The sequence below is a fragment of the Micromesistius poutassou genome (assembly GCF_964030765.1).
Source record: "Micromesistius poutassou genome assembly, chromosome: 14".
Taxonomy (NCBI): domain Eukaryota; kingdom Metazoa; phylum Chordata; class Actinopteri; order Gadiformes; family Gadidae; genus Micromesistius; species Micromesistius poutassou.
Window position 1 is genome coordinate 4,632,090 of NC_140284.1, and position 19,184 is coordinate 4,651,273.

A 19,184-nucleotide genomic window follows, 5' to 3' on the forward strand; every position below is an offset into this window, starting at 1 on the left:
CGAAGCTCCCCCTTTTACTTATTTGTTAACAAGCTAGTCTTGGCCTCTCCAATATGGCGTTGACGAAGACGTATCGAAGCAACTAGTCGGCGAAGTCTGTCTGCTCTAGTGTACACAGCTCTATGCTCTAGTGTACGCAGCTCTATGCTCTAGTGTACACAGCTCTATGCTCTATGTCTATGCCAACGGTTCTCCGCGGCCCTCTAGTGGGCCGCGGAGGTACTGCAGGTGGGCCGTGAGAGGCCTTTCAATTGAAAAAATTGAAAATCATGAAGGATTACTAAAAAGGATTGAATGGTTCAAGTTTAAAAATACCCAAAGAGATTTACATTAAATTAAATTAAATAAATGTATACATGTATTTTATTCCAATCAAACCAATAAAAAAAGGAATGCTTAAAACAAATTAATGAATGTTAAAGGTTTATGAATTCAATGTGCCAACCTATGTAAATCAAAATATAGGCTTAGCACACATGTGAATATGTTGGAACAGTTTGTGATTTAAAAAAAAATGCGTTGACAAATATGTGTCTCAGAGAGATATGAATAGGCTAAAAGTTTGGGTGGGCCTCGGAAGATTTTCAGAATTGAATTTGGGCCTCAGCAGTCAAAAGTTTGGGAACCTCTGCTCTATGCTCTAGAGTCTAGTGTACACAGCTCTATGCTCTAGTTTAGTGTACACAGCTCTATGCTCTAGTGTACACAGCTCTATGCTCTAGAGTCTAGTGTACACAGCTCTATGCTCTAGTTTAGTGTACACAGCTCTATGCTCTAGAGTCTAGTGTACACAGCTCTATGCTCTAGTCTAGTGTACACAGCTCTATGCTCTAGTCTAGTGTACACAGCTCTATGCTCTAGTCTAGTGTACACAGCTCTATGCTCTAGTGGCAGCGCCCCTCCTACAAGCACTGGCAGCGCTACAACCGACTCGACAGCATCGTGAACAATAACGAGCATCGTTTACTGGTGAGAGAACAGACTTGTTAATGCATATATTGATGCCCTTGATATCCCTTCTTTGTCGTGATATATCCCCGTTTGCCATACTTCTGTTTAAGAAATGCTCACATGGTTATAATACGATACGGAAGCGCAGAAACTAAACAGGCCAATAGCTCTTCGGCTAACTTAAAGCTAGTAGGGCTGAACACACGGACGAACGATATTCCCCCTGGTGACACAACATCTCTCTCACCACTACCATGCTCAGTAAGATAACGTCGAAAAATGCATTTACAGTAACGACGACAAATAACGTGCACTGAAGCAATGCTTATCGTAGCCACGACTTCAGCAGGCGTTTTCTATTGTAGTGACCAAGGCTACCTGCTAACACACCCGAATAGCATCTTCAGCTGGTCACTAGGGTGACATAAGGCATTCAACACCAATATTGATGTCATTTAATGGATCCAATTTGCCTTTGATCCTTAATCAAAAGTATGGATGTAATAACCTCTTATTACGAATAGGTGTCCTATTCATATTCGGACACTGTGTGACTGACGCTTCCCCATGAACTGTCCCGTGTCTTCTTTCAGCCTGCTTTAATCTTACATTTAGTGCCAAGCTTCTTCAGGAACGTTACAACCATGTCAGGACCGACCATGGATATACTAGCAAAGGTGCTTGAGCAGTCGGCCAAGTTGATGGAGGAGAAGGTGGACGAGCAGTTGAACAAGCTGGATCGTATGGATGACGACGAGCTGGATAAACTGAAGGAAAGGAGGCTGGAGGCACTCAAAAAAGCCCAGAAACAGAAGCAGGTAATCAGGCACATGTTGAGCTCTCCTCAAACCATAAATTAAAGCTTGAATCCTACGCCCAATGGTTTTAAGTTTAAGTTTAAATGGTTTTCTGTTGTTTCATTGTTAAAGGACTGGCTGTCCAAAGGCCATGGCGAGTACAGAGACATACCCAGCGAGAAAGACTTTTTTGGGGAGGTGAAGGAGAGCAAGAATGTGGTCTGCCATTTCTACAGAGACTCCACCTTCAGGTAATTCAAATAAGTGTATTTGCTTTTTGAACTAAAGTTATATTTAATTTAGATGTCAGATTTGAATAAAATTACTTTTTAAAATGAGTATGCAGAAATTGCTTATAATATAATAAGTCATTAGTTAATGCTGAATAAATGCTTGTTTTATTCATTTTCTATCTCTTAACGAACAGGGAGATATAAAATGTATTATTTTATCTCAGAGAACAGTAGCCATTATTTAATTGTCTTCCCTTTATGCAGATGTAAAATTGTCGACAAGCACCTTGCCATCTTGGCCAAGAAGCATGTTGAAACCAAATTCATCAAGCTGAATGTGGAGAAGGCCCCCTTCTTGTCTGAGAGGCTGCATATCAAGGTGATTCCCACCATGGCCCTCCTGATAGATGGGATAACCAAGGACTTCATTGTCGGCTTCGGTGATCTGGGAAACACAGATGAATTCTCCACAGAGATGCTGGAGTGGAGACTTGGGTGCACAGATGTTATTAATTACAGGTAAAAAAAAAAATGCTTTATTTACCTGTGTATTTTTGCTTGTGTAAATAGTATTGGATATGATCTTAAATAACATACTTGTGTGTGTGTGTACACCTTTTTAAATAAATGTATTTATATTTATTTCCCAATTGCATCTTAGTGGTAATCGCATGGAGCCTCCTTCACTGACAAAGAGACCAGGAACAAAGTTCACAAAGGTGGAGAAGAAGACCATAAGAGGGAAAGGTTATGACTCTGACTCTGATTCTGAAGATGACTGAATACCACCTTTTTACGAGTCTCCCTCTTTCCTCCAATATTGCGCTCTCCCTCTCAGGGTGACCTCATGATTATGAAGACAGCCTTTCTATTTTATGACTTTTGTTACTCCCTTGATTTATCCATTGTTTACGTCTTTACTTTCCTTAAACATGAGCATTCATTTCACCCCTTTTTGGTTTGCATCTTTTTATTACATTCATCTTTCAAATCATTGTAGAAGCCAACCAAATGCTAGAGAAAATGTAATGAAGAACCTTACGATATTGTCCTTATTGGAATCCAACCATTTGGTATTGATTTAAATATTTGGCATTGGTTATCTGTGCATGCAGTTAAAGATGCAGAAGAGTACATTTGGAGTGTGGCTTATTCAGTGCAAATTACATTTGAGGCAATATTTAAATGGTCATGTACCTAATTGTCTTTTTATAATTTGGACCCCTATTTGAACAAAGAATTACTGGGTGACTGTGAGAAACCAAACCCCGTCAGTGCCAATGTGGGACCCAAAAAACTTTAATGTAAAAAAAAAGAAAAGGACATGGGTTCCATTGCATGTCTGAGAAAGCTTATTCATGTTAGGAGTTGATAATTATCCATCTGCTTAATAAAAGACAAATACTTGATTGAGAAGTGTTCTTGTTTATTCCTTCCGTGGCTAGGAAATATTTGTCCGTCCGTCCCCAGGTAAAACACAAACTAAACAGATTCAACATTTTATTTTTCTTAAAGAAAATGCATTGCCCCTTGATGGGAGTGGATTCTCCTGGGCAGAATATATATATAAAAACATAACACGTCTTCAATGTGAGAGTGTAATGAGCACAGCTAAGATTCAATAGCCTTGGGCTCTATTGGCTTGAGGAGGCGTCGCACAATCAACTCTCCTTTGCTGTTGATGTATGAGTCGGCCATGTCTTGTTCAGCAGGGAGTCCATACGGTGTCTTGAGTGGTTTTATGCTGCAGCAAACAAAGTTGGCCGGTAAGGAGAAAGTTAGCAAAGTTATGCATGGATATATAGCACCAGGAATCCAATTAGACCATGGATTGAAGATGCTCAATTATGATATATTGAGCATTCAAAATGTATTTGTAGTTTGAGAATTTTAAGTGGAGACCTTTACTTCAAAATAGTAAATGCTAATAATACCAACTGAGAACATAGTATTGATTTATCTTGCAGCTTCATACTAGTACTGCAATCTTACCTCACAAGATGCTTGACATACTTCAACAGGCTATTGACTGCAGGTGTGTTTTTGTGGACGACAGGGATTTGTCCCTGTATATACACAAGACAAAAAAAGAGCATTGCATATAAAAATGTATGGAAATTAAGGCTTAGTAAAATGTCACACAGCATAATCAAGAGTGAGGTTCACCCGCATAGATATCAGCAACATGCATTCTTTGACAATAATATAAACTATTGCAGTCTGAATTGTGACAGTCAGTAGCAAGCTCAATTATGTACAAATGTAACGTTCCCCGATAGGTCTCTTACCCAGATAAGTTACAGCCTGGTCTACCAACATAAAGCACATTAAGGCCTGAGTTCCATCACACTGTTCTGGGCTTCTAGGGTGTAATGAGAACTTCCGACAGGGAATTAAATGGATCAAAGTTTCAAAATATATTTATGCTACCCTTATCCTGAAATTAGTTGGACTACACCGGACTCTGCACTCACTGGCAGTACAAGTGAGAATATGTTTGGTGTTAAGTTGTTGAACCATATTAACTAAAAAAATAAAACAAAAGTAAGTACACCTTGAATGCAATGAAACGGTCCACGTTACCTTTTCAAGACCAAGGTCTTTAATCAGTTTCTTCTCCCAGTATGGTCGTCTCTTTGTACTCTTTACACGTATCACTATGTGGAGTTTATGGGGTTGAGTTGGATCACCCCCATATTTCAAATGTTCTTTGGACCTCTCTTCAAATAGCTGAGGTTTCGAAAATGGGGCAAACATGACAGACAATCAATAGTTGGAAGGAAATAAAGACACATTATAGTTCGTCGTCATAGAATGGGTGTCAACATACCGCACTAGGGATCCGTGATTTGGTAAATTTGGTCCGGATCGACGTGAGTAAAGGGGTTGGAAACACCGGGCCTTGTGTCAAGATCTGTCAAACATGAGAGAGACGGATACGATGCTACTACGGTCATTACTCGTTAAGAGAAAAGCAAAAAACACAAAATAACTTAATATAGTAATAATTTCTTATTTACCTTGACCGGCAAAGATAGACAGCGGCGTATGAGTGACATTGTCCTCACTAAGGTGCACTAAGGTGTCGGTCGTAATGAAGTCGAACCAGCCTTAGGAAGCATGGGAAGAGCCGCCAAGGTTAAACACAGAAACGGTTCCCAGAGCGCTATTGCACACACACAATGTGTGAATACCTAGTATTAATAACACATTCAGATATATGATAAGGCCATAATCGTTTTCCCATCAGCAGGGGTAAGGATAAATGACATAAGAAGCTCACAGCACAGCGTTTCTCGTGTATGTTATGGTGGTACCGGAAGTGTTCGTGGGTTGCATTGAAAACATTCCGGAGGAAAATATGCACTTGCCTTCTAGTACTGCTCAGAGGAGTATCTAGTCATAATAACTCAACAGACGTTCAATCAAACAAAAGAGTATTTTCAAAATAAATGTATATTAAAAATGAACGCATGTATACTTTCTTCATATTATGTTTTTTCTAACTATCGGCGTCTGGCTTAAAGTATATTTCTACAGGGGATCCACCAGGTAATATTTTTGTGTGACTCCTGTCAACTAAGGAAGTTAACAGCGTGAACATCTGTGACGGGTGAAACGGGGAGATGTAGATGGTGTTTCAGAAAAATCGAAACCTATTTTTCTGGGATATGAATGTTATTCATAGAAATCGGTTAAGACACTTTGTTTGATCATGACACAAAATCACGTTACTGGGATGGAGGCGTCTGCTGTCTCTGTCCTCAAGCGGGCTGTTGAGCTGGACCAGGGCGCTCGTTTTCAAGAGTCCCTGGTCTGTTATCAGGAGGGCATACAGTTGCTTATGGACGTCCTGAAAGGTATATCTCCCCCTCTCTTTTCTCTCTCTCGCTCTCTCTCTCTCCCCCCTCTATTTTTGTTTCTCTATCGCAACCTTTCTCAATGCAGCTGTCTCTTTCTCCCCCTCTTAGAAACTCCTGTATAATATAACCATTTGTGCTACACTGCTAATCAGATTTATCTTCCTCCAATAGCCGTCAAAGATGACCCAAAGAAGGTGCACTACAGGGGGAAAATCAAGGGCTACATGGAAAGAGCGGAGCAGATAAAAGTTCACGTGAACCAACTTAAAGAGGGTACCAGCATCTTCATTATTGAGCCATGTCATTTAAACGTACACTTTTATTCTCCTCTTCCCGAGGAATATATTACTTTGTACTATCAAACTGATCTTCCCAAAATGTCTTCCTCAATCAGATGGTAAATACCACGAGCAGATCAAAATATCTGAGGATGCCACAGGTTACAGCTATGGGATGTTATTCAAGCCCTACATAAGCAGTGCTCTCTCAGAGGTGTGGGTGGAAGATCCCTACATCCGACACATCCATCAGGTACTGCCTACGTTCAGCTCACCACAATACACTATGGAACTCCATGTCACGTATTGTAAAAAAAAAAAAAAAAAAAGGTCAATACTTCTTTCTTCTTAGTTGTACAACTTCCTCCGCTTCTGTGAGATGTTGCTGAAAGCCGACTGCCGAGTGAAAACGATCCACCTGCTTACGTCCCAGGATGAAGTAGGTGACAATGACTCTTATTTATCACTGCCAACTACTCTTTTTAGGCACTGCAGTTCACAGACATAAAGAACACTGGCACTCATACGTACATACATACATACATACATACAGTACATACATACAGTGCATACATACAGTACATACACACATACAGTACATACATACATACGTACATACATACATACGTACATGACACATAGATGAAGCCCTTACAAATGACCACCCTTAAGTGGTTCTGTGTGCGGTCTTGCAGGTGGACAGTGGCCAGCAGAGCTCTGCCCTGGCTGAGGTAAAGCAGAGTCTACAGGCTCAAGGAGTATCCCTGGACCTTCGTTACTCCTCCACCATCCATGACCGAGAGATCAGGTGTGGTCAATGTTCAAGAAACACAAAGTCACAACTATACTATACATAACCTATACATCGAGTACTTAATGCTGCCAGATATCCGCCCAATTTCTAAAACACAATCCAACCGTTGTTTTGCTTGCAAGTGCAGCTTTATGTGTCAGCAATGGTGTTGTGGAAGTGAATGTAATATATATATGAAGTTGTAGCCTGATTATTATTAGTTTCATTTCCTTGAAAGGTTTGACAACGGGTGGATCATCAAGATAGGAAGAGGACTTGACTACTTTAAGAAATCTAAGGTAAGACAGCATCCTGTTGCACTCTTTTTCTTTTTGAAGAACTATTAATGCAATTATAAGAGCCATTTATAGTAAATTTCTAGTTTGCAGCAGGGTTAAGATTGCATATAAGCCCCATAAGGCTTCCATAGAGTCATGACGTCAAAAGTAGTGATATCATGCGAGGTGAAAAACAGAGCTAGAAGCCTACGTAGCAACACAGGTTTTTTTTACCCTTATTTCGATTTCATGTCTTTGTTTGTATTGTTCCCTTTAGTAACGGGTTTAAGTAACGGGTCAAACTAAATCAAGAGACAAGTCATTTTTGGAGTCAAGCTCATTGCGTCTTTAGGCTTACCAAGTATTGTGAATAAAGTTTCAAAGACAACGCTACAGCAATTATTGTTATTATTATAATATTGTGACTTTTGGTGAGTTCTGAAAAGTCTTCATTCCATCCTGCAGGGCCGGTTTTCCGTTGGATATTGTGACTACGACCTCAGGCAGTGCCAGGAGACCACAGTGGACATTTTCCACACCAAACACACAAAGAAACTAGGAGACGTTATGTGAAGAGAATATTCTAGAAAACAATCGATACTGATCACAAGCAGGAGTTGCTCTCTACCTTCTTTGTCCTTCTTTGGTGCCTTGACAGAATTGTGTCTTTTATAACATCTGTATAGCACGGAGGTGGGAATACTTTTAAACGTTGGTTCTGGTCACTCATTTGTTGGCTTCGTACTTATTTATATTTTAACAGACTGCTTTCAGATTTATATGGCTTTCAGATTATATCCAACTGATTTGGGAGCATGTAATTCCGATTTTTAATTTTTATTTAAAAACATTGGCAATATTTTTATATTTTGTATGGAATAATTGTAGGTTTATGTAATATCTTATGTATCCAATGGCCGACCCTCCTAGGAAGCGATGGCGCCATCTTGTGGAAATCTGTAACCTTAAATCATTTTTCAATAAAAATATAACCATTTCTAAGATTTATTTTTTAAATACAGTCTTGTTATACCCTTGTTTCATAAAAAATGTTGTGATAATTTATTTTTTAGTTTAAAATACATTTGAAACTAATCATGTAGGTGGATTCTCACATCATAGCAGGAAAATAGATGCTAGCAAATATATGAAGTGTAAAGTATCATTGACATTGTGTACTTTGAATTTAAATGAATGGTATCCATCTCTTCAGTGAATCCAAAGAGAAGTGATCGGATTATCTTCTGTTTTAATCTCATTCCTCAGCTGTCCTTGTAAAGAAAAAATATATAATCCATCCATCTACGTATGGTCATCTCTCACATATGATAACCATCTATAAATAAATATGTATATATTTAGACTAATAATATACCAGCATCTATGTTTCTCTATGGTATGTTACAGAATGACTATAGTTAGGTATTATCGTTAGGTAAAAAGTTACTAATAAACATATGGAGTGGGGCTCCCATGGGCATTGTGGTGCCATGTACAAGAGGCCTTAACAAAACACATTTCTCCAGCCACACACACACACACACGCACACACACCTCACATTTCCAGTAATAACCGTAGAGATGCGTGAAAGGTAGTCATCACAATATTGGCTTATGGTGGTTCATTCAGCTGCAATGGCCAATGCCATATAAAGGATGTCCAGGTGCATTCCCTCCTGCAGGGCATGTTTGATTTCCTTTTGATGTGGCTATTTGTCTCTTGGCCAGCGCATTCAAACCAATGGACAAATGCAGCCTCCATTGTGGCACCTGTATGAATCTTTGGGGGTTGTCCAACAGCCTTTAGAGCAAGTGTAAACAATTCCATCAGCAGTAATGGCTGTCCTCTTTCCAACCAGGTTTTATTTTTTTCCTTTACTCTCATTTCTGGGACTAAAATCAGGTTAGCGTTTCATAAGGAGCTTAGCGCAGAGGGCCACAGTGTGCCACTAATGTAATAGACTATCTCTCCCTCTCCCTCTATCTCTCTCTCACTCTCTCTCTCTCTCTCTCTCTCTCTCTCACTCTCCCACTCTGTCCCTCTCCCTTTCTCTGTTGCCGCGTCTCATTCTATCCTGTCCTCTTTTCTCTTTGTGTGCCGGCTCACTCTTTCATGGAGTGACCTTGCCTCCCATTCTCTGTCTCTCTCTCTCTGTCTCTCTATCCCCCCCCCTCTCTCTCTCTCTCTCTCTCTCTCTCTCTCTCTCTCTCTCTGTTTTCTTTTTTCTTTTTTCTTTTACCCTCCTTGCCCTCCTAGTTTCTGGTTTCCTCTCCACCTCCCTCTGTAGACAGATGTGGATGGCAGAGGCAGAGGACAGGAGCTCTCTACCAGCAGAACAGTATTTATAAGGAGGAGAAGAGACCCAGAGAGCAACGAATGGACATTTGGTAAGTCAAAGATCACCCTCTGTTAGATGACGATGTATGCTGTACAAATATATGGTTATATTACAGTTTTTAATGACAAGAGAAGAGAGGTACGATGTTGGTTTTGTTGAGTCCACGTCTGTCGTCAGTGTTCTGGGTTTCTGCGGCCCATGGGTTTGTTATTAAACCGTTGTTGTGGATTATGGGCTGTGAAATCTTGCAAGGATCACTCGGCAATGTCAATAATCCAGGGGATAATCTCCTGTTTCTGTCGGTGCTATGGACTTTGGGTCATAGTACATGTGACCCCCCTCAAGTCTTTATAAAGCAGCTTTATTATTTCAAGCCCTGAATATTGCAGGGTTTTAAATGATGGTGGTGCTGTACATTTTGTGAAGAAGAACTTCAAAAAGCCCAGGTCTTACATTGAGTTGATATTATGTTTCTGTCTGTTTGTGTCATGCTGGACGGTATGCATGCCAACCAGGGTGTTCATTAGCTAACAGGAGGCTCGTGAAGGCAAAAGGTGTGGTGTGGACTTTGTATGTTTGTGCATGGCCTGCCGCATCTTGCTCTATCAAGCATGCATGTCAGATGCTGTTGACATCACAGAGCATGTATAGTCTATATTGTTTTTACTCCATTCGTAACCTCTATACACTGTCAAGTATAAACATATTATTATGATCTGTATGATTATTGATATTTTATCTTTTATACACATTGTTTATATGAATATAAAATAAACAGTGCACTAGATATGAATGGTCTGTTGCCTCTTCTTGTGCTGTATACTCTCTGTATAATTCTAGGGGAGTTCACAGTACAAGGAACATTCTCACCACACCTTGTTGCTTCAGAAAGACTCAAGTTTGTTCATCGTCAATAAACCTTTGAACTTTGGTGGTGCGTCCGATGCTGATAAGTGCTTAAGGCGCTCATATGCAGAGATAATTCACCGGATTACTCACGTCCACCGTTCAGAAAGATTCTGACCTCTCTGCAGACAATAAGATCCATAAACGTCATTGATTCTCGTTGGTATTGTCACAATCGACTTTCTTTGTTCTTATTTCTTGACCAGAGCAATGGAGCCTTTGACAGGAGAATACAGCCCTGAAGATATTCCAGGTGGGAGTCACTGGCAATGTGCTACATCAGAAAAAGAACTAAGAAAATACAAAAAAAAGAGGAAGCTAAAAACAATCTTAACAGGCTGTGCGTGTGTGTGTGTTTGTATATATGTGTGTGTGTGTGTGTGTGTGGGTGTGGGTGTGTGTGTGTGTGTGTGTGTGTGTGTGTGTGCACCTGAGCGTGTGTGTGCATGAGCGTGTATTTATGTGTCTATATGTGGGTCACATTGTCTTGTCTGTGCTAGGGAGGAAGAAGTCTAAGCTGAAGATTCTGAAATCTCGACTGTTCAAGAAATCCAAAAAGGAAGATGAAGGCCAGGCCAAACTCAGCCAGTCGACCAGTGACATCACCGCTGGGAAAGGACTCGATTCAGAGGAAGATCTGACGTGAGTTTGTGCATGAAGTCATGTTGTGACCTAAAAAAAACCTTTGTCAAAGTGTTCTTCTTACCAGCTAAGATATACAAATGGAAACTATGTTTTGGGTGCCCTCCCTTATGTGTCCTGGCAACCATGCTTTTACAATGCACTGCCACCATGCAATGTGTGTTAACTGGAAGGATAGAAGTCATTTTGGTGGAAATTACAATGATATACATTCTTTACATCTTTGACATCCAAGATGTTTAAGTACACAAACAAGAACATATTCGAATAACTCCAGCTAAACATATTACAAATAAACATTGAAGCATTCATGAATAAGGCAGATACTATTTTTTTTCCCTTTCAAAATGAACTCTTATTGTTGAAAAATAAAGTACAATCTTCAGGATTGCTGCATTAAACCTCTAAAGTCCAATCAATCAATGATCCCCCTTTTTCTCCCGTCATTGCACAATCCTCCACTGCTCCAGGTGCTCAGAGGTCATGCTAGGGTCAAGAGCATTGTCCCACGAAAGCATCTTTGTGGCAGACGAGGTCCTGGCCGACCCAGAACCCTCCAGGGTGCTGTCCCACGAGAACGTCCACACCAAGATCAAAGCCCTTCAGGTATGACGTTGTTTCGGCGCTGTGGGAGTGGAGGACAAGTCCACGACTAACTGTGGCTCCGCTGTGAAGTCATATCAGTCTCTGTTCAAAATGTCACAGGAGAAGCTTCAGCAGCAGAACTTGCACCTGGGGCCCCCCTCCATGGGTCTGTCACTAAAACGTCCGGGCCACCTGGCCAGGGCTTCTGCATCGCAGGAAGCTCTCAATAAGGTACATTACCCAGGCCCAAGTTATTATCATGTTAGATTATAATGAGGTTATATCACATGATCAATAACAGCTCTTCCCATGGTACGTGGATGTGAGCACTGGTAATCATGTCTGATCTGGTGTGTGCTTCAAATGTAATTATATTAAAACAATGATGTGTGTATGTTTCTTTTTTAAATTATTTCTCAGGAAATATTGCAGCCTTCCGCTAAACCTGTGTCACCTGCCTACAATAAGTCACCGACCAGATTCATGGCTCCCATGCCATCTCCTTCTGCAACTCCTGCTGCTCTGCTGACCTCACCCACTACTGCTGCAGGCCTTGCTTCAGACTTCAGCAGCCCAGCCAAGGTCGCTTCCTGTCTGGATACATCTGCTGCACGCCACCGCATGTCCATCAAGCCAAGGAACCAGAGGGCCAGCACTAAACGACAGAAAGTGAGTGTTTTTTTTTCTTTTGGCCCACACAAGTGAAGTTAAGGATGACTGTGGAGACACACCTGGTCTGCGTTCATTTGCATTTCTTCCTTTTTTTTTCTCCCCCTTTAATTCTTTAGACTCATGCCAGTCCTCTCGCAAACCTGCCAAATGACATGAATCATCCAGCCTTCGAAGAGGAAACTAGTTGTCCTGCTGAAGAGGAGTCCTCAATGTCGTCCCACTCAATTCAGATCCCACAATCAGAACCAGAGGGAGTCAACCTCTCGCTTACACCTCAGGGTCTCCGTTTAAAGTCACCGGAGGCTGAGGCCATCACACAAGAGGCACAAGCAGCATCACAACCAGAAGGATCTGATACAACCCATCAGCTGCTAGGAGCTAAATCTCTCAAGCCCATTGATCAAAAGTATTGGCAACAGCCTGCTTCATCGTGTGTTACGACAGAAGGGAGCGAAATAGACCATCTTGCAGACCTTGGAATACAGGCTGTATTCCATGCCATAAGCAATGACTTCAACTCAACAGGGCTGAAGGGTAAAAATCTTGAGAGTGAGCACAGCTCCCAAGAAGTGTCTACGACGTCCCTCTTGCCCAGCTTTGGCTCAGTTGGGTCTTTCAGGTCTTCCTCTTTGAACCAACATGGTACGACTCAGCCAATGGCAGAGGTCACACAGAGACAAGGCCAAGATTCAGGGCCTTTCAACTTGTCTTCTGTAAAAGGACAAGTCGGAGAAAGGCCTAGGTCAAGCAGCTTTGTGGTACAAGGTGCAACCAGGTTCAAGGGCAGAACAGGAACAATGGTTAAGTCATTCACCTCGAATGTCGACCAGTCACAGGGACATGGATTTCAGAAGAAAAGGAAGGAAGAGGAACATTTGGGAGATTTACAGCAACAAAGAGGTGCCGGAATAGCTAAGGATGGAGAAGTTAAAGACAAAGGTGAATTAAATCCCTTGGAAAGGAGGGTGACCTTCAAAAAAGGAAAATCAGTACAACTTCCAAAACAAGCAGCCATTATGACAGGAGCCTTAGCAGCGGTGGAGGGCAGCCAGGAGGGGGTCGAAGAATCTGTGGATGCAGAGGAGGTCCTCGAGGATCAAGGGACTACAGCCTTTGGCGTGAAGCTTCGCTCCACATCTCTGTCTCTGAGATACCGCACTGAAGGCTCCGCCTCCAGCGTTCAGCCGAACAGCACAGAGATGGCAAAGTCTGCCCTGGTGCCAATAACGGGCCACCCTACCTCGGCCTCCTTGTGTTCTGGGGGGAAAGGTGACAAGAGAAACATAGGGGATACGGAAACCGACCTTTCAAGCGTCCATCGAAGAGGCACAAGGCCATGGTCTTTACTACATGCTGGTGAGTCTTCTAGACAGAGAGAAAAACGATGTCAAGAAAGTATTGGACGTTTTTGATGATTTTCTTCAGGGATTTTTCTTATTCTCTGAATTTCACTTTGTGCAGATGTTTAGAAGGACAAGTGACTTGATTATCTAGGATGACTCTAGTATTGGACTTTGAAGTCCAACATATATGCATCACACAGGGAATAGATTAGTTGAACATGTGATAACATGTTCAACTTTGTACTGAGGTTCCATGCAGGATGCTATAGGATGGTCTTTATATGCACCTAACCTTATTTCCCTATTGCTTAGGTGGAGCTGCCGCCCAGCCTAGTTTCTCAAGCCTCCCAGACAAAGCCAATCACACGGAGCAGGCAGAAGTGTCTGTACCTACTCCAGAGACACTGGACATCTCTTTAAACACCAAGGATATAGAAACCACTGAAGACACTCAAAGGTGGCAGGGTCAAGCCACCTCACAGTCAGCCCCACAGTCAGTCCCAGCAGATGTGTCTTGGATGAGCATGGCCATGGAGAAGACGAGAAGCCTGTTCAGCAGTATGCCAAGGGATTTCACAGGCATGCAAAGTAATTCCCGGCAGCCGACCCCAGCACAGCTAGCAAATCAGGGCAAGAATAGCTTACAATTTCAGGCAAATAAGGATATTCAATCACAGGCACAACTTGCATCACAAACACAAGGTGTAGCGCAGCAACATGATATGCCACAGACACAGGCCACAAGTCAACCATTAACTGAGGCAATAAAACCACCAGTAATCAAAGCAGTGACTTCAGCACAGACTGCCCAGCATTCTCAAGTGTCACCTACAGCGGAACAGAATATCCCACTAAATGCCTCTAAAACAACACATATGCAAAATACTTCACAGATCTCAAAGCAAGCCCATAACATGCCATTTCAACACACCATAGCTCAGCAAATCATACCGTCCAGCACAAATGCGGCTGCTCCTTCGCTTGCAGCCCCCTCCTTACGGCCTTCCACACAAACGGAAAGCAGGCCTCAATCTGCTCCAGGCAGCAATCCTTATTCTTTTGCCCAGGCAAACGTATCTTATGGCCAGCAACCCACAGCCCAGCAGCCTTCCAGGGGTGGTAGTCTCCAGTATAGCAACCAATTCAAACCAATGACCGGCTCTGCCCCAACCTCCTCGAACAATGCCCCGTCCCCAGCCCAAGCTCCCGCCTTAGCAGCCCAAGGGGGAGCCGCTGAAGATGGAGCTGCCCCGTCAGGGAGGAGGACAGCTTGGCAGAGCTCTGTTGGAGAGAGGGCTGCCTTCCCGGAGTTCCGCACAGAGGGAGGTACCACACGTGGTTTCAAGGTATTTTGAAAAGTGTAGAATGCACATTTAACAGATTGGCTCAAATGGCTGTGAAAAAGAAAAGATGTGATTCCCACTCTTTGTCTCAGGTGGATCAAACGAAAACACAGACAAACACTGAATCATCCGTAGATGACAACACACTTATGAATAAGGATGCAACATCTGAGAGGAGACCAGGAGGACAACTTGCAGGTATGTAGTAAATGAACAGTAAACATGATTGTATCATTTAAAATGTATGCTGATGAATTTCATGGACTAAAATTTGACATTATGTTTAAGAGTCAAGCCCAAGCAAGATACTGGACAGGCTTGCTGACAATGAAGAAAAAAAGGCTGGACATCGAATGCAGACCTCGTCAACACCATCTTCCTCTGCTACACCTTCATCTCCACTCCAGTCGGTCAGAAGTCAGCCATCTTGGATGGAACTAGCCAAAAGAAAGTCAATGGCATGGAGTGATAAAACAATGGACTAACTAAGAAACGTTCATACCTAGCCCATGAATCAGAAGGTGTACAAATACCTTTTTACCACAATAGATCATTATAAATGTATTATAGAAATATTTTAATACATGTTTTGGTTGATCCACTCACTGTCTAAGCAAATGTATGTAGCAAATTAAAAAAATGTAATTGTATTGGTAGGGTTGTTTTTGGCAGAGCCTTAATGCACAGACCTACATATAGATATGTCATTAAAGTGAAAATGTTGATGTTGCTGCTGATACATTTTTTGGAGGACATGTCTTAATTAGTAATCGATTTAATGAGGCAGTATAATGGGAAGACTCATAGGCAGCATATACCAAGCATGAGTCAAATATGGTTGTACATGATTCTTACAGAGAAACTCTTATAGCGAGGGCAGTGACAACAATGGTTTTAAGGTCTGATATTGACAAAACAAAGGTGAGGGGAGTGAGATAAGTTATTTGCAAAACATGGGAAAAGCGGAGATATCTGTAAGAATGCAGGACAACTAGAGGATACAATAGTCAGGAGATGGCCATGGCCTCAGTATCAGACCATAGACCAAGACCATACAAATGCTCATACAACTCAATTTACTTGTAGTAAAGAAGGTTAGATATCATTTGTGATATTATTAAGATACATTTTCTCCATTTGTTGCCTTGTGAAAACGCAGATTCTCTAGACCTACTTGGTAGTAGTTATTAAGTACATCAAATCACAGTAGAAACCTGGCCCAACAAGAGTACTTCCGAAAATGACAATACCCTTGAATTCCGTTAGGGGGCAGCAACTGATGTTATTTTGGTTCTTTGCTATTTTGGTTTGGTCGGTGACTACGGTCATCTTACTTCTTGTTAGGCTTACCCTCTATTTCCTACATATATTGTAAGTATCGGTAAGTACAATGGATGATCACGTGTCTATTAGTAGCATGGATCTATAATTAAAAAAAAATTGGTTATCTACAGGGCATATATAACTGCAGGCACGAGTGGGCGGGACAACACACATCAACAACAACAACAACCTTACCATTCCCGTTGGCAACAAAGTGCTCACATATGTAATCTAAATGGGGCACCACTACCTTTCTTTGGCAATATTTGTCAGTAGCCTGTGTTTCTGTCAAACCTATACCCTCAGAAACTCTGTTTCATGGGCGGTGTCTCCAAAAGACGTCGTAGTGGAAGAAGAACTAGATGCCTTATCCGAAGAGGTGTCCCCTTCTCTACTGAGGGACAACATTGTGTTATGGAAGCAGGCCTATCCGCCTCAGGGGCTGGTGGAGGGCGCCGAAAGCCCCGGAGAACGGATCAAATCCGACAACGAGAACGTGGACACGGTTTCGTCGCATGTATTTTCTTATCGGGTCGGAGAAGTCAAGGAGCCGGGTAATGTGGACCCTCCGCCGCATCAAGAGACCGCCAGAACGGCCAGATACATCGCTCATTACAGTGACTGGGGACACCTTGCTACCATCTCAACTCAAGAAAAGGTAGTGCAACTCTGACGCTAATCGAGTGTATACTGTGTTGTTAATTTGATTCAGGCAATCCTTTATTTGATTTGTATTATTTTACATAACATGTGGTGTGTTTGTTACTACCTGTATCCCGTAGCCCGGCCTATGCCATAAGGAACTTGTATGTGTTTATTTCCGAGTCTGAAAAAATACAAAGAAAGTTACTTCCCTGCTTAACATGTCGACACAGTAAGCCTTCATTATCTGCTGAACTTGTTAAATCCGTAGGTTACGTCACAAATATTCCCTGGGATGTGTAATGGGCTGTGCATGTTTTGATGTGTTTAATTTGACATTTAATTTGATGTCCTCGCCTCAATGCAGATTAAGGGTTACCCCTTCGGTAACATCTTCTCTGTGAGCGATGGACCATTGGACAACAGCACTGGAGTGATCTATTTCTATGTCACTGCAATGGATAACTCCGTGGCAGACCTGAGAAGCAATCCCAACGCATCGTTCACCATCTCAGAGGCTGAGGGAGAATATTGCAGGTATGCTTCGCTACAACTGTTAATGTATTTGACTGAAACATTGGCGAAACAGTGTCATTAGACACACCACCCTGTTGATGACATTGGACAAATTGAATTATTTTTTCTAGGAAAATGATATATGATCCTGAAGATCCAAGATGTGCTCGACTCACGTTAACGGGCCAGATGGTGGACGTGGGCCCAGAGGAACTGGAGTTTGCAAAGGAAGCAGTGTTTTCAAGGTGACTTTAATGCTATACGGTTAATTGGAGCACTAAATACATGTACATTTCAAGAGTTTTTGCAATCAGGCCAATCTGACCCCATAGATCTATTCATGTCTCATCTCCTTGTTATTCCAGACATCCTATAATGGGAAAATGGCCGGTGGGACATAAGTGGTTCTTCATGAAGCTGGAGTTGGTCCAGGTCTGGCTCCAGAATTGGTTCGGAGGGGTGTCACAAATACCAGTCGAGGATTACTTCAGAGCTACGCCTTTCTCGAAGAAAAACTGACGCAGGCAACACATGAATGGAGGCAGGTGGAGGCACAAATACAAAAGCTAAATTACTGGATAGACATTTACTGGAGTTACTTTCTCTTTAAATATGATGAGTGATGACAACGATTTTATTTCATTAACATTTTTATATCTCCATGCCACTTTCATCAAATGAAATCAAACCACTTGGGAGCTATAAGGCATGTTTTCAGCAGCGACCTTTCATCATATTCCTAAATGTGACATTGCATCATTTAACAAATCATGACAATAACAGAAATAATCCTATATCTGGAATAAGAATATGTTTTTAATATATTTTGAATGCATATAAGCATGTTGCAAATGTGTTTTTTTTTTTTCCAAGCCTACTGATTTTGCTAAATTATCTGAATGTTCCGGGACACACAATACAAACGTGATTGTATTGAGATTGATTTCAATGACTTTACTTTTTGGTTTGCTACTTCCTGTGATTCAGCTTAAAGGTACAATGCAGCACCTTTCTTAAATAGAGACAGCGTGCATGTTGATGACAGACACGATTGCTTTGTTTGAGACACATTTTTGTACATGTAAATGGTGTCTGCAAAAATGTAATGTTTGTGTCCTACAGGGTTTCTGTTTGCCTTATGTCTGTAAAATCTCTGTGATTCTTAACGGGAGTAGACCAGCAGCACCATCTCATGTTCAAAATGCATATAAAATAAGTGTTATGTTATCTGACTGTTCTGCAGCTGTAACCTTTATTTTAATTAAAATGAGCCAAAGTTCATGCTGTTTTGTAGACATAATTGAAAGTGGAGTTGCTTTATCAGTGCCTAACAAAGCAAAGCACACAGTGAAGCCCAAGTCCATGTGATAATGCATTCAGACAGATATTACTTAACTGGTGATCAAATGTAGCAGATTAAATGTTGATTTGTTAACATTCATTTTCAAATACGGATCCAATCTCAAGACACGAGGATATCTGGAATAACGTCATTGGACATGCTTGCTGATTTCACAGTGCCAACGCAAGATGGCGCTAGAAAGCTACATTTGACCCATTGCGGTAAATATACATGTCTCTACTAGAGTATGCGATTTGCAATGGTCTGACCGTAATGCGATACAAATTCAATGATTGTGTTAAAGGATTCCACTCAGTAAACAAATGATCACACTGAAC

The 19,184-nt window shown here is 41.6% G+C and overlaps 4 protein-coding genes across 6 annotated transcripts; 3 read left to right on the forward strand and 1 right to left on the reverse strand.

Annotated features, from left to right (window-relative positions):
* Positions 1-828: 828 nt before the first annotated feature.
* On the forward strand, positions 829-3,390 carry txndc9 (thioredoxin domain containing 9). Of its 2 annotated transcripts, none has more exons than XM_084478813.1 (5): positions 829-969; positions 1,567-1,769; positions 1,881-1,999; positions 2,246-2,500; positions 2,643-3,390. In XM_084478813.1, exons 2-5 carry the CDS (start codon positions 1,596-1,598, stop codon positions 2,761-2,763), a joined length of 669 nt encoding a protein of 222 aa, XP_084334939.1. In that variant the 5' UTR covers positions 829-969; positions 1,567-1,595; the 3' UTR covers positions 2,764-3,390. The 2 variants fall into 2 exon arrangements, with proteins under 2 accessions (XP_084334939.1, XP_084334938.1); XM_084478812.1 differs by having other exon boundaries at positions 908-969; positions 1,545-1,769.
* A 131-nt stretch (positions 3,391-3,521) lies between these two features.
* Positions 3,522-5,310, reverse strand: mrpl30 (mitochondrial ribosomal protein L30). Its single transcript, XM_084478814.1, has 6 exons — positions 5,265-5,310; positions 5,002-5,091; positions 4,812-4,895; positions 4,565-4,711; positions 3,974-4,047; positions 3,522-3,725 (listed from the first exon to the last, which is right to left on the reverse strand). The coding sequence occupies exons 2-6, from the start codon at positions 5,038-5,040 to the stop codon at positions 3,593-3,595; spliced, it is 477 nt and encodes a 158-aa protein (XP_084334940.1). The 5' UTR covers positions 5,041-5,091; positions 5,265-5,310; the 3' UTR covers positions 3,522-3,592.
* A 117-nt stretch (positions 5,311-5,427) lies between these two features.
* On the forward strand, positions 5,428-8,190 carry mitd1 (MIT, microtubule interacting and transport, domain containing 1). Of its 2 annotated transcripts, none has more exons than XM_084478811.1 (7): positions 5,428-5,841; positions 6,016-6,117; positions 6,239-6,375; positions 6,502-6,561; positions 6,818-6,930; positions 7,154-7,214; positions 7,659-8,190. In XM_084478811.1, the coding sequence occupies exons 1-7, from the start codon at positions 5,697-5,699 to the stop codon at positions 7,764-7,766; spliced, it is 726 nt and encodes a 241-aa protein (XP_084334937.1). In that variant the 5' UTR covers positions 5,428-5,696; the 3' UTR covers positions 7,767-8,190. The 2 variants fall into 2 exon arrangements, with proteins under 2 accessions (XP_084334937.1, XP_084334936.1); XM_084478810.1 differs by having other exon boundaries at positions 5,435-5,841; positions 6,475-6,561.
* Positions 8,191-16,346: 8,156 nt separating this feature from the next.
* creg2 (cellular repressor of E1A-stimulated genes 2) lies at positions 16,347-18,770 on the forward strand. Its single transcript, XM_084479023.1, has 5 exons — positions 16,347-16,394; positions 16,478-17,004; positions 17,356-17,525; positions 17,636-17,749; positions 17,870-18,770. The coding sequence occupies exons 2-5, from the start codon at positions 16,582-16,584 to the stop codon at positions 18,021-18,023; spliced, it is 861 nt and encodes a 286-aa protein (XP_084335149.1). The 5' UTR covers positions 16,347-16,394; positions 16,478-16,581; the 3' UTR covers positions 18,024-18,770.
* The last annotated feature ends 414 nt before the right edge of the window (positions 18,771-19,184 follow it).

Excerpts from the sequence above, each read along its gene's own strand:
- mitd1 (XM_084478810.1), top strand. The coding sequence starts at position 5,697 with ATGACACAAAATCACGTTACTGGGATGGAGGCGTCTGCTGTCTCTGTC. Across the intron at positions 6,562-6,817 it reads TGCTTACGTCCCAGGATGAA|GTGGACAGTGGCCAGCAGAG; the intron begins GTAGGTGACAAT and ends GCGGTCTTGCAG. Across the intron at positions 7,215-7,658 it reads ACTACTTTAAGAAATCTAAG|GGCCGGTTTTCCGTTGGATA; the intron begins GTAAGACAGCAT and ends TCCATCCTGCAG.
- creg2 (XM_084479023.1), top strand. The coding sequence starts at position 16,582 with ATGGGGCACCACTACCTTTCTTTGGCAATATTTGTCAGTAGCCTGTGT. Across the intron at positions 17,005-17,355 it reads CCATCTCAACTCAAGAAAAG|ATTAAGGGTTACCCCTTCGG; the intron begins GTAGTGCAACTC and ends GCCTCAATGCAG. Across the intron at positions 17,750-17,869 it reads AAGGAAGCAGTGTTTTCAAG|ACATCCTATAATGGGAAAAT; the intron begins GTGACTTTAATG and ends TTGTTATTCCAG.
- mrpl30 (XM_084478814.1), bottom strand. The coding sequence starts at position 5,040 with ATGTCACTCATACGCCGCTGTCTATCTTTGCCGGTCAAG. Across the intron at positions 4,896-5,001 it reads GTCTATCTTTGCCGGTCAAG|ATCTTGACACAAGGCCCGGT; the intron begins GTAAATAAGAAA and ends CATGTTTGACAG. Across the intron at positions 4,048-4,564 it reads AAGACCTTGGTCTTGAAAAG|GGACAAATCCCTGTCGTCCA; the intron begins GTAACGTGGACC and ends GTGTATATACAG.
- txndc9 (XM_084478813.1), top strand. The coding sequence starts at position 1,596 with ATGTCAGGACCGACCATGGATATACTAGCAAAGGTGCTTGAGCAGTCG. Across the intron at positions 2,000-2,245 it reads TACAGAGACTCCACCTTCAG|ATGTAAAATTGTCGACAAGC; the intron begins GTAATTCAAATA and ends CCCTTTATGCAG. Across the intron at positions 2,501-2,642 it reads ACAGATGTTATTAATTACAG|TGGTAATCGCATGGAGCCTC; the intron begins GTAAAAAAAAAA and ends ATTGCATCTTAG.